General features: G+C 40.0%; 1 protein-coding gene across 2 annotated transcripts in view; it reads left to right on the top strand.

Moving 5' to 3' along the window:
* LOC121644344 (TSC22 domain family protein 2-like) overlaps window positions 1-16,580 on the top strand; it is a 30,276-nt gene extending 13,696 nt beyond the window's left edge. The window contains exons 2-4 of one of the 2 annotated variants that reach the window (XM_041992239.1): window positions 490-564; window positions 14,235-14,286; window positions 14,416-16,580. In XM_041992239.1, coding sequence (XP_041848173.1) covers window positions 490-564; window positions 14,235-14,286; window positions 14,416-14,739 — 451 coding nt within the window. In that variant the 3' untranslated portion in view covers window positions 14,740-16,580. The remainder of the gene's footprint in view (window positions 1-489; window positions 565-14,234; window positions 14,287-14,415) is intronic. The other variant, XM_041992240.1, reaches the window with a different exon arrangement.
* Window positions 16,581-16,813: the final 233 nt, after the last annotated feature.

The following is a 16,813-nucleotide window of genomic DNA, read 5'->3' as shown; positions in this document are numbered from 1 at the left end:
AATATTTTCTTTCTTTCTTTTTTTTATTTAACAGAGGAAAAAGTTCCTAAAAAATTTTTAAATATGAAAACTAATTTGTGTTTAATTTGGTTTTAATCTGTAAAATTGGATTCCAGCAGATTCTGAATCCATTTCACCAGTTTTGGGACAGAGTTTTTAATTTTATTCTGTTTTTAACATTGCTTGTGTAACTGGTTTGCTCCATACTGTAGGTAAATGGCCCGAGGAAGGAGTTCTTAAAAGTTTACGAAGCTGTCGCCAACTTTGGACATACATTCTTCTGTCAAGATAAAGACTTGCTTTCCCCACCCTGTTAGCTTTACTGTAAAAAAAGATAACCTAAAGGTTTAACTTGAATTAAACTGCAACTTTAAAAGAGTTTTCTGGGAAATGTTTTAGTTGTAGGAATCAAATCTGAATCTGTTTTCACTGTTTCAGCTCTTCACTGTCTCTGTCTCTTCTCTTTTCCTTCGGGTGTGGTTGACACAGGAACCCCTCCACGGCTTTCTACCAGGCCTTCCAGTCTGGAAGCAGATTAAGAGACTCAAAGGCCCACAGTGATAGGTACAGTACTCTGCTGGATTGGACCGGGCAGGCCTTCAAGAGTGTAACATTGTGTGTGTGCAGTGTTGAGCAGCAGCAAGCTTTGCTTTTCACACATGCATGGACTGAGTTTGGAAACGAAGCCTGGCAGCAAGCGCAGGATTGGCCAATAATTCTCAATTCTCAGCAACATCTTTCTCTCCCTCTCTCTCTCTGTTTCTCTCTGTTTAGTGTGCTTCTCTGGTGCTTTCTGAACTTCACAAATACGGCTTGAATGTTACTTTGATAAGTATGGCTGCGGATTCTTTAGTCCTTACTGTGGGTTTCAGAGGCAAAACTGTAGAAAAGAGTTCAGTGGGGAAAACAACGCATGCAGTTAATAAGATTATAGACCATCTGGGCAATTACTTCATGTTTAATAAAATTAAAGACTTATGTTTAGTAATCAATTCAGCGGATAACGATTGAGTGTTGGCTGATGTTACACATTGTGTCACGATTTCAAATTCAACTGGATTTAGGATCCAGCGATCTATATGGGATATCACTGATTTAACACAATTGCTTACATTTAGACCAAATCACAAAAAGAAACTAAAATATCCAAATCTAATGTTCTTCCTGAGCTCAATGAGACATTTAAATAAAAATCAGGTTTTTTCTCTAACAAAACAAGGCTGTATCACATTCTGTATGTTGTGCTTTAAAATGTTCACATCATGCAAAAGAAAACTGAAGGAATAAACGTGTTTTTGTGTTTGGCTCTCAAACAAATACAGGGTTGAAAGTGTTAGGGCATCGTGCTGGATCTCTGCCGTGTAGAGTGTTTTGGGGGGGGCGGTAGCCAGTTTGCGCTAATGTGTGCGCTAATGTTGTCACGTTGAGTTAATCTACCAATGGTGTGAGAGGAACGCTGCTTTACTCAAACCAATCAAAAGTTAGGCAGGGCCTTACAAAATGTGTGGTTGATTTCCAGCTGTAGTTTAGATCTACGCTTTCGGCTCTCTAGATACGATATAGCAGAGACGTTGGTGAAACTGCAGCTGTAAACGTTGGTACCTCAGTCTTGTTGGTGGGGTGGAGGGTAAGCTTGTGAAGCCTGGTTATTACCTGATATTTATACCACGATTTTCTGAGACATGCTCTCTGTCTGTCTGCTGGTGGGAGTGCGCAATCGGGGCGGAGGAGAATTATGTCTGCCTGAAACGACATGCTGTCATTTAAATAAAGTAAATAACATCAGCCCGTTCAGTTTTTCAGCTCTATGAGTGTGGATGGAAGAAATGTTCAGAGATGCAGTCTAATGTTGATAAAGTTAGCTTTTGATCTGTGAGATACAAAAAAGGACTAACCCACTGCTTTTTGGATACCCAGACCTCAATAATAATAATAATGGATTAGATTTATATAGCGCTTTTTAAGGCACCCATAGCGCTTTACATTGTATCCATTAATGATCTCCTCAGTCGTACCTGGTGATGGTAAGCTACTTGTGTAACCACAGCTGCCCTGGGGGAGGCTGACGGAAACGTGGCAGTCTGCACCTACGGCCTCTCCGACCATCACCGAACATTCATTCACCAGTGATGGCGACACTGGAGGCAAGGAGGGTGAAGTGTCTTGCCCAAGGACACAATGACAGATGAATGGTGGAGTGGGAATCGAACCGCCAACCTTCCGGTCATTGGATGACCTGCTCTACCGCCTGAGCCACTACTGTCCTGTTAGATCAGGTTCTGCTGAAAAACTACCACTTAGGAAAGGGGTCTGAAACCTTGACAGTCCTAGGAGCCATTTTTCCCTCAGCCAGCTAAATAAAACTCGTTTAGAGCCACAGATGTTACAAGACCTTTGGAAAAGAAAAAATTAAATTTTTATCATATTATTTTATCTTATTTTTTTTTTTAATGAAGCACATTTTATTTCTATTTTTAGGTTCTAAAATAAAGACACACATAAAACATTTTCAAAAAGAGGATAGACTGACTTTCTTCTATGGGATGTAGATACTTGTGGAAAATGATGTTAAAAAAAAACAGCCCAGTTTTCAACCTAATCACAAGAAAAACAGACAAAAATAATATTACTGGTACTTTTAGGTCCATTATGTTGTAGAAATTCAATGCAATTATTCTACATATATAAAATTATGAATAATTAAGAATATATCAGCTTTTAATCTGCACAACTCCTGCTGGTTATAGTTATTTTGAAAAGGACTATAATTGGCCGATTTAATTGGCTGGCTTTTCGGGTGGGCCCAAGTACTGAGGTTAAATATTCATGAGTTTTTGAATCTGCAATACACATTGGTCAAACTTAACTTTCTCTAGCACACCCCACCCAAACCAACATGCTTTATTAAACTGTTAAAACTAACTACAAATAGCAACTTAGTCCAGTTATACAGCAAACTGCGGTACAGCACTGTTGCCAACAGCTACCGGCTGTCCTAAAAGTCACTAAATGATGTAATCGTCTAATTTACATCGTCTGCATGGAACATATATTTGTAATGGAGGATACATGTGAGGAATAATTTCGTGGGAGAGGCAAAAAGTGAAGAAAGCTGCCCCAGTTATTTTTAGAACAGCAAAACAAAACTTTCTTTTGTCCATATTTTCTTTTAGTTTAGTTTTTATTAAGTCTAGTTTGGTTTTTAATTAAGAGTCTAACATGTTACAGTACGTAGGCTGGGGCCTGTGGTGGAGAAGAAGTAAACTATGTGCTTTCATGTCACTTTCCAAAAGTCTGTGATTTCATCAGAAAAAGTCGCTAGAGGGGTGTGAAAACTCCCTGCATGTAATGACTAAGTCGCTAAGTTGGCAACACTGGGTTCAGGTGTTCCACCTGAACTGGCAGCCACCATAGCGTCGGTGGATCATGGCAATGTTTTAGCTCCATATTACACATGCAGATATATTTAAATATTTTCCTTTAGAAATGCTGAAACCAAAATTAGTCTGCTTTTAATAAAGTTATTGAATATAGTTTGCAGTTATTACATTGAGGTGGTACAAAGAAAAGGCAGAAAGACAGTTGATTGGATCAAAGTTGAGGATGAGCATATTTTAGTCCGTTTACATATATTGCATGCACATGTTCACTGAAAGTTCAAACTTTTTATTTACATCCTGTCCATTAACCTGACATGTTGTTTACTGTACTGGACTCGTTTGTGGCAATGTCTCCTTGTTAAAAGATTTCCAGTTGAATTTCTTTAGCTAAATGGAAAAAGGCCAGTTCTGTTGGAGTAATACAGCTAATGCTCTATTGCATCTAAGGACTGAAGAGTGTGCATGTTGTCTGTAATAGGATACATGTAATTGAGGTTTTAGTGGAATCTCTCTAATGTAAAACTGATAAATGACACTTTGTGTGTGGATGGTGAGAGGATGTCCTTAAAAGACCTAAACCGTTTCACAAAGCCACTTACAAACATTATTTGAAACCACATCGGAGCGAGAGGAATTGAAACTGCTTTTAGAGACATCTTTAGCTGACACACCATCACCAACCACTGAGGAACTGTATGCACACACAGCTCATTTTCTGCTTTAACAGCTTTGGTTTGGATGCAAATAAGCAGACAACACAGTGACTTTATTATCTAAAGTTAGATGTTAGTCCTGTGGATGGTTTTCACTCATAATAAAAGGCTGTAAAACACTGTTAAGATGGCACAGTTGTATTACAGGCCCTATGCTTCACTTCTTTTGTTTGCGTGCTGGTGTTGTGGATACACTGTTCAGCCAAGGCTGCTTTTGTTTCCATGGAAGCGAGGATAACTAAGGATTTGTTTGAGGCTCTGTGTTTGGTAGATCTTGGCATTAGACATTGGTGTTATTGACCCATAATTGTCCAGTTTTATTCAGGTCAGTTTGGGTTTATTTCTAAGGAAACCAGATGAAGTCATGGAAGAGGTTGTGAAAGGCCAAACGAGGACCAGCTTAAAATGTCCTGCAGAGCCTTTTTTTTAATCTATAATGTTTTTCTTTTACATAAATAGTTATCTTGTTGAAACCCTTCCAGAAGATCCAGACCACATAGTCAGCTGTGTAATAGCCTCACTTACGTGTTGTTTTTTTAAAAAGAAAAATTAAACTGTACCACTAGGTCAAATAAGCTCAGAGTGGAGAAAAAGTAGTTAGAAACATTTCATAAGACAGCCGTGTGAATAGAAAAACACTTTTAGGCATTGTCTTAGCTCACTTGGTCCAGGTTTCTCTATTTCTCTCTCTCGTTCTCAATAATCTTAGCTTTATTATTTATTTAATAATTTTCCATCAGTGTATCAGTAAGTAAACAGTATCTTTAAATTTGGAGCTGCCCATTCAACATCTTCCCTGGACCTTCTGATGCAGACCAGTTACATAAACCAATTAAAAGGTGCTTTTCAACCACAGGAAAACCTTTTTAGGAAATATGATCTTTTAGGAAGTTCTTACCTCATTCCCTCTGCAGGAACCAGGGTCAAAACAGAGTTCCAGAGAAGAAATATTAAGGTTGTTTCATACTCTGCCAGAGCAGAGAACTTCAAGATGGCGAAAAGAAACTGATTCTTGCAGTCATGCATGTGAAGTAATGGTAAGCAGTTGTAGGAGAGAGTGAGTGTATCGTCTAAGAACTATTGTGCTATTGGTTGGAATTTTAAGCTGATGTGGTTAATGCAGAAAAGTGTGAAGTGGAAAGTTGTCATTTTCTGCTTTTCCACTGATGCAAAAGATTCAGCAATGTTAAAAGATAGTTTTAATGAACAGCTGGACAATGCTTTGAGAAAGTGTGAAAATCTGGACGTCATACGTGGCATATAAAGACACTGGTGCCGCCCCATGCAAAATCCTGCTCTGCTGCAGGTGTAAATTATTGTGAAATATGAAGTAACTGAGCCAAAGCAAACCTTGTTCTTATCGTGTATGTAACAAGCGTAAGCCCTCAAAAGGTTCTTGGCAGAGTGGTTTTCCATTTACACTGGTGCTCTTTGGGCCACGTTAAAGGACCTGTGGTCCACTTCCACAGATAGTACGGTTGGTTTGGAGTGACGTGAATGTGCATTTGCACAAGTGAACTCTGGTCCGCTTGAAAACCGGAGTATCTTGCCGCAATTGCAAGCGAACCTTGATGCAGTTTGTGTGAAAGCGTCGTAGCGCAACATGTCGGATAACTCGCTGACTCTCCTGCTCCTCATACCGGAAAACTTGTTCCGATAACTGCATTAGATTTGAACACCAAAGTAAAAACAGAAATCCCAAGACTGCAATAAGTTATGGTTTCTCCACTGTTTTACAACAAGCTGTTTTCTGTCCTGGCCAATCAGTGAGCTGGATTTTCTTCTTCTTTCGTCTTCATCAGTGGACGTTTCTGGGAATATCGTCTTTAGCGTGTAGTTATTGTGAAATTTTTCTGAATTTTTCACCCAATCAAACCGAGTCCCCTAGACTATCCTGGTGGGAACGTGTCCTGAGACTACCCCTGCCCTGTTTAATCACAGAAATTATGTTATTGTTCATTAACGCAGTATTTTGAGAGCTTCTGAACAAATGAGGGGATGCACCTGAGATTGTGACAAATAAAAGAAAAAGAAAGCAATTAAATAAGTTAGTTATCTCAGATAGTTTCAGACTGGTTATGTTCTAAGGGGTAAATGCAAACACTCGAAAGCTGTGGAGATATGTAACATCAACCGATTTTTAACGTAATAGCACTTCAATACAAATAAATACAGCTGAGGCAGACTTCCTGCTTTTACTGTAGGCTCAGTCTGACAAGTACTGATGGAGGTAGAATGACACTTATTAGCTTTTTAATCTACCCAGACCTGAAATAATCTCTAAACTCCTGGAAAAACTCCTGGCTTCTGCTGGTCAAAAGACAGCTAAAGAATACAGATTATACCATCCCTAGCCAAGAGGTAGTTGAATTCATGACAGAAAATGGTGAATAATTTTAATTTTATTTTGTATCATACTAAACTGTATTGTTAATGACCAGAATACACAAAGTTCATACTTTTGTTTTTCTTTTAGGCATGTGGGCAAAAATGTGTTTATATTACGCTGTTTAAATGTGATGTTAAGTACTGTTAAATTTATATTTAGATGAAATGTAGACAAATCGGGTTGTTTTCTCTCCTTTTCATTTGGTTGTAGATCTAAATTTGTCCTCAGCAGTGTTGTAGTATTTGTCTTTGGATCTAAATTCATGACGTCAGTGCCAGAGGATAGTTAATGAAAAGCATTGGGTCAAATATAAGATGAAAAGTGTCCTTGAGTAAACATTTGGGAGCAATAAATCTCCAATCAAAGTGCCAAGAGACGACATCATTGGGTCGTCAACTTTATCAAATGATGTAAAACAAAATAATCACGTGAATTATTTTGACGATTATGCTGAAATTAGGTTATCTAAAATAATCACTATCATATGATTATTTAATATTTGTGACAAATCAAGCAGATTGGTGGATTTTGGGGAAGTGCGTAGTCATTTTACCCTCTCAGACTCTGTCTCCACTGTGGAAAAATGAAAATCTCCAACCCTGTTTGCAACAACATTTATTTTAGTCTTTACATTTTATAACCTTAGTTTTCACCACAATCTCACCATCTGCACCAAACCCATTAGATCATCTCAGTTAGCAAATGTATACTCATCGTTCCACCTCATCCCCAAGGTGATCTTTTGGATTGGGATCCGGTGAATGTGGAAGCCATTGAAGTACAGTGAACTCATCATCATGTCATGATTTGAGCTTTGTGACATGATGCATTGTCCTGCTGGAAGTAGCCATCAGAAGATGTCCGGTTTGGGTGAGTCTGTGTGAATTGGAGCCTCAGTTTCCCGTTCTTAGCTGACAGGAGTGGCACCTGGCTCTTTTTCGGACCATTCCCTTTAAACCCTAGAGATGGCTGTGTGTGAAAATCCCAGTAAATACTCAGACCAACATCCATACCACATTGAAGCTCGCTTAAATCCTCTTTCTTCCTCATTCTGATGCTCAGTTTGAACTTCAGCAAGTCGTCTTCACGATGTCTGCATGACTAAATGTGTTGAGCTGCTGCCCTGTGTTTGGCTGATTAGATATTTGTGTTAAGAAGTGGCCGGTGGGGATATTCTGCATTTTTAACTCTGAGGTTTGTTGCTTGCTTGGTTGTAATTTTTGCACTTCTTCCATTTATTCTCTCCTGTAATCAAACCTTAAGAGGAAATTACTTGATCTTTAATTATACATTTCTGGCACATCAGTGTGTGAAAGATAATTGCTTTTTTGTGTTAATATGGTAATAAAGATGATAAAGACCATAATTTTTCCTTTTGAATTAGAGCTATCTAAGCACCTCAAAATGACTAGACCAGGGGTCTGCAACCTGTGGCTCGCTGGACCTTCCACAATGGCTCTTAATACTTGACTAAAAATGCTCAAGAATTAACTAATGTTTTTAAATATAGATATAATAACAAATGCAGGTTTTTAGCACATTTTCAGTTTATTTTCTTGGAATAATTGCATTGAATTTCCACAACATAATGACACTAAAAGTACCTGTATTTTTTTATTTTATTTTATCTATTTTTCTTGTAATTAGCTTGAAAACTGTTTAACATCGGTTTCCACAAATATCTACATCCCATAGAAGAAAGTCAGTCTATCCTTTTTTTGCAATAGTTTTATGTTTTGCTTTTAAACCTAAAAATAGATATAAAAATGTGGTTCTTCAAAAATTACAAATTTCCTATAGTAGATATTTATAAAAATGTACTTTTTTAAGGTCTCGTAACATTTGCAGCTCTAAATGAGTTTTACTTAGCTGGCTGAGGGAAAAATGGCTCTTTGAACTGTAAAGTTTGGAGAGCCCGGGACTAGATGACATTAACTTGTGCACCTGTTGTCCTTGGACGTATCAGGAGTTACCTGCTGAGCATGTCTTGTATCTGAGGCAGTGAGCCTCTTTGTTTTTACTTTGCTGCTGAAGTAAACCTCTTCAATATGCCTGCAGTTCTTCCAGAAGCATGGGAATGACAACTATTTAATTCCCAGATGAGTCACTTATCCCCCCTGCTCTACTTGTCCATGTTCCATCGCTGTAAATTTTCCTGCCTCTAATGGACTTTTTATTGACATTCCTATTTTACAGCTAACATTGTTTGGGAAGCACCAAACTCTAGATTATAAATGTCAGGCTTGTTGATGCAGAAGGTGAAGTTTACAGAAGTGTGGGTTACGCAATCAGAGCCAGAGCAAGTTGAAACCCTCATTGACATTCTGTTTTGTTTTAGCTCAGCCCTTCGGCTCCTAAGGCCCGACCTCACACACATCGGTACTTAATTTGTATTTACCTCCTTGTGCTGAAAATTCGGTGTGCTTAACGGGATTTGGTTGGAAGTCAGGTGCTCAAACTGGTTTAATCATGAAGCCTAAACAAGTTGAGGAGCGTTGCTCTAAAGCAGAGCTCCAAAACACCACTCAGTCATGTTGTGGTTTCCAAAATCCCCCTCCTCCTCCTTCTCCTCCTCCTTAGTGCCAGTTGTTCTTGGAAGTCCTGCTTGGAGTACCAGATGGTGTCCTAATATGGTTTTGACTTGATCGTTATTCCTGCTTGCTTCAGTGTAGCTCGCACATTTGTAGTTTAAGTCATGAGTATCTGCCCAAACCATCATGACTTAACAGAATTATTTCACCCAGTGTGACTGGGGGAAGCAGAGCAACAGTTCATCATCCAAATCTTGGCTCGAGTCGCTGTAAACATCCATCTGGCTCCTTAGGAACAATTATTGTATTATTGATGTTTTCCAGTCTCCATAGTTACAGATCCATCGCTCGTCTGTCACATGTCCCACTGACGGTACACAAATGTTTTCAGTTTTCCTCTTTTATTCCCTGATGTGATTACAGTAGTCCGGCTGCCTCCACTGAAAACAGCTGGAGGAAAACCTCCATAGGAAAAACCTCACCACCACAGCCCCTCGGCTTTAAAAGCAGTGAGATCATTCAGAGTTGTTTGGAAAAAGATCAACTGTACAATATCACTTTCAAGCTTATATGAACAGTCTTAATAAGATAAATCACATTCCAGGAAATAGTCATTTATGCTTTAGATTTATAGACCAATGAGAAAATTGTCCAAATAAATTGGTTGCGTTTGAATTTCCCTTAAATTATTCTCACCAGATGCACTTTTGTCAACCAAATTTTAAAAAATGTGCTCTCCTGGTGGAGCCTTCATTCTGCATGTGCCTTTTCAGAGCTGACTGCTTGCAGCAGCATGCAGTGGTGATTTAAAGCTAATCTGGGTTTTGTGAGCAATGCTGTCCTCTTATCCAGTGACAGACTGCATATGAGAGGTTGTTTAAAACCGCAGTTCCTTTATAAATAACACACATTACAATCTATTCTGAACATGATGATTGTCCAAATAAAAATTAAATTAAGTTTCTAAGTGTTCAGTTGATATGAATAGATGAAGACGTCTGATAAAGAAAAGGAGCTTAGCAAGGCAGAGCGTCCTTCTCTTTGATCTAGTTTTCACATTGCACCGCTACTTAATGTTTATAAGTAGGATGGGCATTTACAGCACAAATACTACTGTAGCACAGCACAAACACACAGCAGTGTCCAGCGTTCAGTAGCCATGCAGAGCACATTCACAAAGTTTTCATCAGTACGTCTCTGTCATTCAAAAGTCAGTCCAAAACCTCTGCATATTTTTCCAGTTGAGGATGTAAAATCATGTGATGGTTACCTACAACTCTTTAAACAATGTGCGTGAATCTGTAGAGAAAGACAGCACAGCTCAAAATACCACATGCGTGTGTACATTTGTGCATGTAAAACTGAAGCGGTGCACCTCATTTTTCACCACAAATGCACCTGTGAAAGTGTTGTAAAAGCCAGGCATCCTGCAGTCTAGCCAATATTTGGTGAGTATTCAGACTCTTCTGGAGGCTCTTTCTCAAAGAAGCGATTCGCAACAAATGTACCTTTTTTCCCGCTGTTTCATTGGAAACATTTGTAGACTCTGATATGATTGCGTGTATCGTTTTTACTCCTCCCTCCCATCTCCTAAAGCAGTCACAAGTCCTAGCGCCAGCTGCAGTCAGAGCTCCACCCACGCTGGTTTACAGATGTTAAGGTCTAGTAATGTAGACTGTAGACCAGGGCCGACCAAAGCCTTTATGGGGCTCTAAGCAGAATTGGATTTGGGGGACCCCCGACCACCACATCACCACTGGTACTCAACTATTACTGGTGCCTAATCATTTTATACACCGTAATGTAACACACCCATTCATTTGAGTTCTTTGTAAGTTAACTCGCATCATAACAGTAAGGTTTTTAACTTTACGGGGGTAGCAAATTCAGGAACAGACAGACCATTCATTGAATGATATGGGGGAACTGATGTAGTTCACTATCTTGCCTACTGCTGACACTGACAGTTTCTTGTGATAACTGTTGGGTTTAACACCAAATTAAAAACACAATCCTCAACTGTATTAATGCTGATATCTATTTTGGGTCCTAGCCAATCGATGAGGCGGGTTTTCCACTTTGTCCTGCTGTTTTTCTTTTTGGTTTCATGAATATCGTCCCTAGGGAGTAGCTGTTGTAACTACTTGATGTTGTTCAGGTGGTTCTGTCTGCTTGAATAAAGTGCAGTGTGAAAGTAAACCAAACCAAAGTGGGAAATGTGTTGTGATTTCCCACGCAATCGAACTGCGTCCCCCTGGACTATCCTAATGTGCATGCCAATATGCCAGCTTTCCCTGCCAGACGTTACACTTGACCTTGTTTTTTTTTTTTGTTTTTTTTCTTAAAGTAGTTGAACTCAATTTTTTTGTCTGTTCTTGTTTATAGTTCTGCATGTTGCTTATATTTGTTCTCCATTAGCATCAAACCACACAGTTTGTACCAGAACCCAGCTACAGTGAAGCATTGTTCATTTTTCTTGCTGGTTGGTTATGGTTGCATATCAGGAGGGTAGTCACACAAACTATTTGATTTCTTAAGATGAAATTACTTATTGATCGTACAAAAATCTTAACCAGTCCCTCGCTGAAACAGATTGGAAGATTACTTGTGAAAGAAATGCATTTACTCGTATGTGAGTGAAAGATGTCCCGTTCCTGTCTTGAAAGGCTGATTGAAGAGGATCAACTGCATTTAGTTTAATTAGTGGATCATTTTTTCTTGGAACACAGCAACAATTTAAGGATTTAGAGCTTTTCTTTAAAGCTTATAACAAACCCTGCGGTGTTATGGTCTTGTTGACACTTTAAATGAAAAAGCATACCTTCTGATTGCCCTAAGGTAAACGTGTACATCTAAAAGTAGGTTTTAGAAAACAAGTTGTAGGCTGTAAAAGACCAGACTGATATCTAATATACAGCAGGAAATCCTGCGGTAAAGTGTGACCCTGTCAAAAATGGAGCTTGTTTTTTTGTGTTCTGTATAGTCTGAAGTCACCAGTGAAGCATCAAGGGTGTAACCAAGAGTCCTTTCAGAGTCAGTATTTTATAGAAAGATTCCTCCAGACGCAGGCCTGTTAAAAACCCTTGTTAGGGTGGAAAACTTTTAGGAGGGCCTGTGTGTGACGCCCCATCTAAATTGAACACACATTTGGCACGAGGTGAAGTCGCGGTTTATGCTTTTTTTTTTTCTTTTTTTTTTACAACTTTGACTTATGAAACCACTCTTTGGGGGGGGGGGTCACATAATGTGGTCTGTGATGGGAATACTTACGAGCGAGTACAGTGTCCTGAAATGTACATTCTTTGTTGTTTATTTCCTGAGTGACAGACCTGTCATCAAGTGTATCTTGTTGAACATCATCTCCATTGTTGTGATTGTGATGCTCTGGCACGTAGCTGCCAATCAGACGTCTTCGTATCTGACAGATCAAAGAGAGCGCTGTGAGTGACGGGGCTTCACGGCAGCAGAGGTATGGGGAACATTCCTCACCAGTACAGCTTGCTGATAACAATCAGCTGAGTGCTTCCTCTCATGCTGAAATTGGATGGTCTCTAGGAACAGAACATCATGTGCCTGGGGGGGGGTGTGCGTTTCAAGGCGTCTTCCCACCACACAGTGGCATAAATCTCCATGACTCGTATTCTTTTACAAGGCCAGGAAATTCAGGGGCAACCAATAATTGATACCTCATTATTATAAGTGTAAATAGTTATTTTTCAAAACATCAAGGTCAGTGTATGCAGTTTTGGAGAAACAAGCTTGTCATGGCCCTGTATATAAGTATTTAATGACTATACAGTTTCTTATTACTGCTTATATAAAGCTGATGTGTGAGAAAATGACTCAAAATTCAGGTGAAGCAGAAAGAAATTTGGCAGAGTTATCAAATATAAGAAATTAGTCTTCATTATAAGAAAATGAGCAGTGCCCTCTGCTCTGACAGATGGAAAATCGGTCCAAATGAACCCATCTAAGGGGCAAAGAGTTTGTATTACCTAGGGAGGGGTAATGATCTTTGAATTATTAGGTATTCATTTAATTGTAATATCAAATAACTATTATTTGATATTATGTGGCACTTGACAGCCATGTCTGTGGATAATACAGATTTCACCCAGTACCCACGTAGCTATTGTTTGTCTCAGTGTTACCTGGGAAAAAACGAGTCTGGAGACATTTCGTTTTCATGTTGAAATCCGCGTCAATGAAATGTAGCGTGAGATTTATTTACGGCTCTGATGCGGCTTGACCACAGGTCCGTAGTGGTGGCGAAAATTTGGACTGTAGCCACGTCATATATACATGATAATATTTTGCAACAACTATCTTTACATTTTTCCAGTGCATGTTTTAGTGTATTGTGAACGGTTTACTTGAGATTTTACAGGTGGGATAGAAAATGTTCTCTAGGTCTGAAATCTACCCCCTGAACGCAAGTTGCAACCTTCTTATGTTTACTAGGTCTTTCCTTTTTTAATGGTCCGGATTGTAATCCTACAGCAAATACTTAAAAAAGAAAAAACATCATGATATTTACATTATTTCCAAACGTGAAAATGTTGAACGTTAGAAAATCTAACAGCTCGACGCGGGCGGAGCCAGCAGTCATGTCAGGGACGCGTCTCGTCAGCACTTCGGACCTTCTCCGCTCGGCTCGTGTTTCTCTTTCCTAAATGCGGTAACCGTGTTGGACCAGCCCCACCGCGCTGCCGTGGCTCTCTGTCCGGCGCCATGCGGTGCACGCTCTCTGTAGCGCCGCCGGGCTACCTCCAGGACCCGCCTCGAGCCGCGACCTCCTACCCGCGCTTCTACCGCGGCAGGTAAAAAAAAAGCCGGCGACCGCCGCGTCGCTCCCGCTTTACAGACACGTGGAAGGCGGGTTAAACCAGATTTAGACCGGCTTAATGATAGCTGACTGTAGGTACCAGCTGCTTGTTTGGAGAAGTTCCACCTTTGATTAACTTAGTCGACTCAGATTTGAGCTGACCTACATGAGTTGTATGGACCGGTCATTTAGTCTGACAACTGCAGCGACTGATTGTGTCTTGTTTTAAGTTGAATTGCTTTCAAGTGCTGTTTTATCTGCTCACTTCATATTTTAGAGAAGTCATGAGGGCAGCAAGGACAGGGAAAAAAAAACAATCCCACCCTGGAGGTTGTAAGGTTGTGAAAGAAATCATGAAACTGATTCATTCTGATATTTTTCTCTTCTCGCCTGCAGTGCCTCTGGAACCAACATTGTTGCCATTGATAATAAAATTGAACAGGCAATGGTGAGTGATCAAATCACTTATTTATCATGTGTTTTCTCTGCAAGATTCTGTCACTTTTCTGTTTTAATGTAAAAACTAGGAGCTGGGCTTGATGTGCCACATTTGATATCTTCTTGTCCTCCTTCTCAGGACCTGGTGAAAAGCCATCTGATGTATGCAGTGCGGGAAGAGGTGGAGGTCTTAAAGGAGCAGATCAAGGAACTTTACGAGAGGAACTCTGTGCTGGAGAGGGAGAACGCCGTGCTGAAATCTCTGGCCAACAGCGAGCAGCTGTCTCAGCTGTCCACGCAGTCGCCCGCCACCTCCAGCGCCACACCCCCACAGCAAGGACTCAGCCAACCCCAGCAGCAGTCGCACCCCCAGCTCCAGCTCCACCCCAAACCCCAGCAGCTCCAAACTCAGCCTCAGCTGGACCCTGGCCAACAACCTCAACCCAATGTCACCTCCGCTTGAAGTGCATCTGCCCCCTGATTTGCAAAGAGCAAGAGGGGGGAAAGAAAAAAAGATCATCCTCTCGTACAACTTATAATAATTAGTGTATGTGAAATTAAAAAGAAGAAAAACAAACTTTGTCTTCTTAGCCACCAGCTTGACCACAAAGTACAGTGCTTGTGTGTGTCTGTGTGTGTCAGGGTGAGTTAGCAAGCAAGCGAGACTGTGAACAAGTGTAGGAATGTATGTATGCAGCTGTACTGTGGGCCTTTCCAGTGTTAATGCAATCATCAGAGGGACTTGGAGAGTGTGTGACGGAGCTTTAGGGCAGGGCCGAGGTGGGTTTCACGTTTCATCTTGTTCCCACGTTGCTCAACCAAAGCAGCCTCATGACCTGACCTGAAACCTGCTGAAACCCAGGGTGCAACAGGCAGCGAGTTCACCTCAAGTTAGGGTAGTGGTTCCCAAACTGGAGGGCGGGTTCCCGCAGGGGGAGCGTAGCAAGACTAAATAAAATTTATAGTTTTTGCACTGTTAGCAAAACATGGACAAACAGTGTATCGTCTCATTGAAAGCTCAACACCGTAGATTGTTGAAGTAGATTGCAGTTTCCAGGTTTAAACGCCTCACACTGTAGCAGAGGGATTTATCATTCCTCCCACTGACATGGTTTTAGCTATAGTTAACCAAGCAGCAGACAATAAGTAAGACTATTTCGTGGCACATTTCTTCAAACGTTTCTTTGTAAGCATCGGGGTGCATGTAGTAGTGGGACTGGGGGGGCTTTACGTCAATGAAAAGAGGGCCCCGCAGAAAGTTTGGGAACCACTGCATTAGGGACAGATGGAGAGATTGTCAAGAGAGCGATTATTTTTTTAAATTGAGACAGAGTGGGTAAGGGGGGGTATTTTTTAGCCTTGATGTTTCATGTTGTAATGAACTGGGAGAGTTTTTTTTCCTTTTCGGAAGCACCACACCGCTTGCCATTACTTTTTACATGGAGTCCAACTCTTGCATCGGTCTGAGTTCTACTGTTATAGATGTTTTTATTTATTACGGGGCTGCTATTTTCATAAATGAACAATTTCATAAAACCTTGTTAAACAGTAGCCTGTTGACATGTTTCTTCTTTTTCTTTTTACAGTGTTTTAAACTGATCATATCCCAAGCAATGCTTTGTGGAAAATGTAGGCAAAAAAAAAAAAATCCTGACAGATGTTTAACACTAACTCAGATTCTACGCTGCAGTTGCCAATTCATAGCTTGAGCCCAACTGAATGTAAATGTTTGTATAGTAGAAAGTATTATAAGCCTCTTCAGGCGTCTCTGCACCAGTTTCACATCAAGTGTTGATGTAAACCAGCAGGTTTTAAAAAAAATGTTTCTAATAAAGTGAGTTGGTATTGCCATACTCCCTCCTTACTTGCTTTTTTTTCTCATTATTTGTCCTGAGTGGGCTGGGGGGAGGGGAAAGCTGTGAAATCACGCAACATACTTCAACGTACGTCAACCAAAGATGCAAAGCTGTGTAAATTGATTTTTTTTTTCTTTGTGCACACTTTTTTTTTTTATTTTCTCTTTTCACAAAATATTTTGTTGCTGTTCAGCATGTTCTGCATGATCTGTAATCTTCAAACCACTTTCTTACCTCATTTTTATTCAGCACTCTTATTGTAAGATAGTCTGTGAACAGTGTAAATGGGGGGAGGGGGAGTTTGAAAATAACCTAGTGTTACTGACACTAGTCACAGAAAAATGAAGTGAGCCATGTTTTGTTCATTTAAATGGTGTTTGAATTTCATATGCCAATAGTTTTGTTACTTTGCAAATTTTAATGTATTTAAATAAAAGCAATATTCAGATTCCAAGACGTCGTACTTTTGTTTGATACTGCTGAGCTGAGTTTATCCAGAACTCCCACCCTCTACATGAAGAGAGGGAGAGAGTTATGAACCAACTTGAATAACAGAGCTGAGATCCTATGAGGCTTCCAGATACAGACTGACAAATGGTAATGAGGAACAACTGGGCATCATAGTGGCCAACAAGATGCAGACGCAGCAGTGATGGGTGTAGAGATCCTGAATTACTTCGT

This window comes from Melanotaenia boesemani, chromosome 8, assembly GCF_017639745.1.
Source record: "Melanotaenia boesemani isolate fMelBoe1 chromosome 8, fMelBoe1.pri, whole genome shotgun sequence".
Lineage (NCBI taxonomy): Eukaryota > Metazoa > Chordata > Actinopteri > Atheriniformes > Melanotaeniidae > Melanotaenia > Melanotaenia boesemani.
The sequence above is the reverse complement of the archived record's forward strand: the minus strand, read 5'-3'. Positions and strand labels throughout refer to the sequence as shown.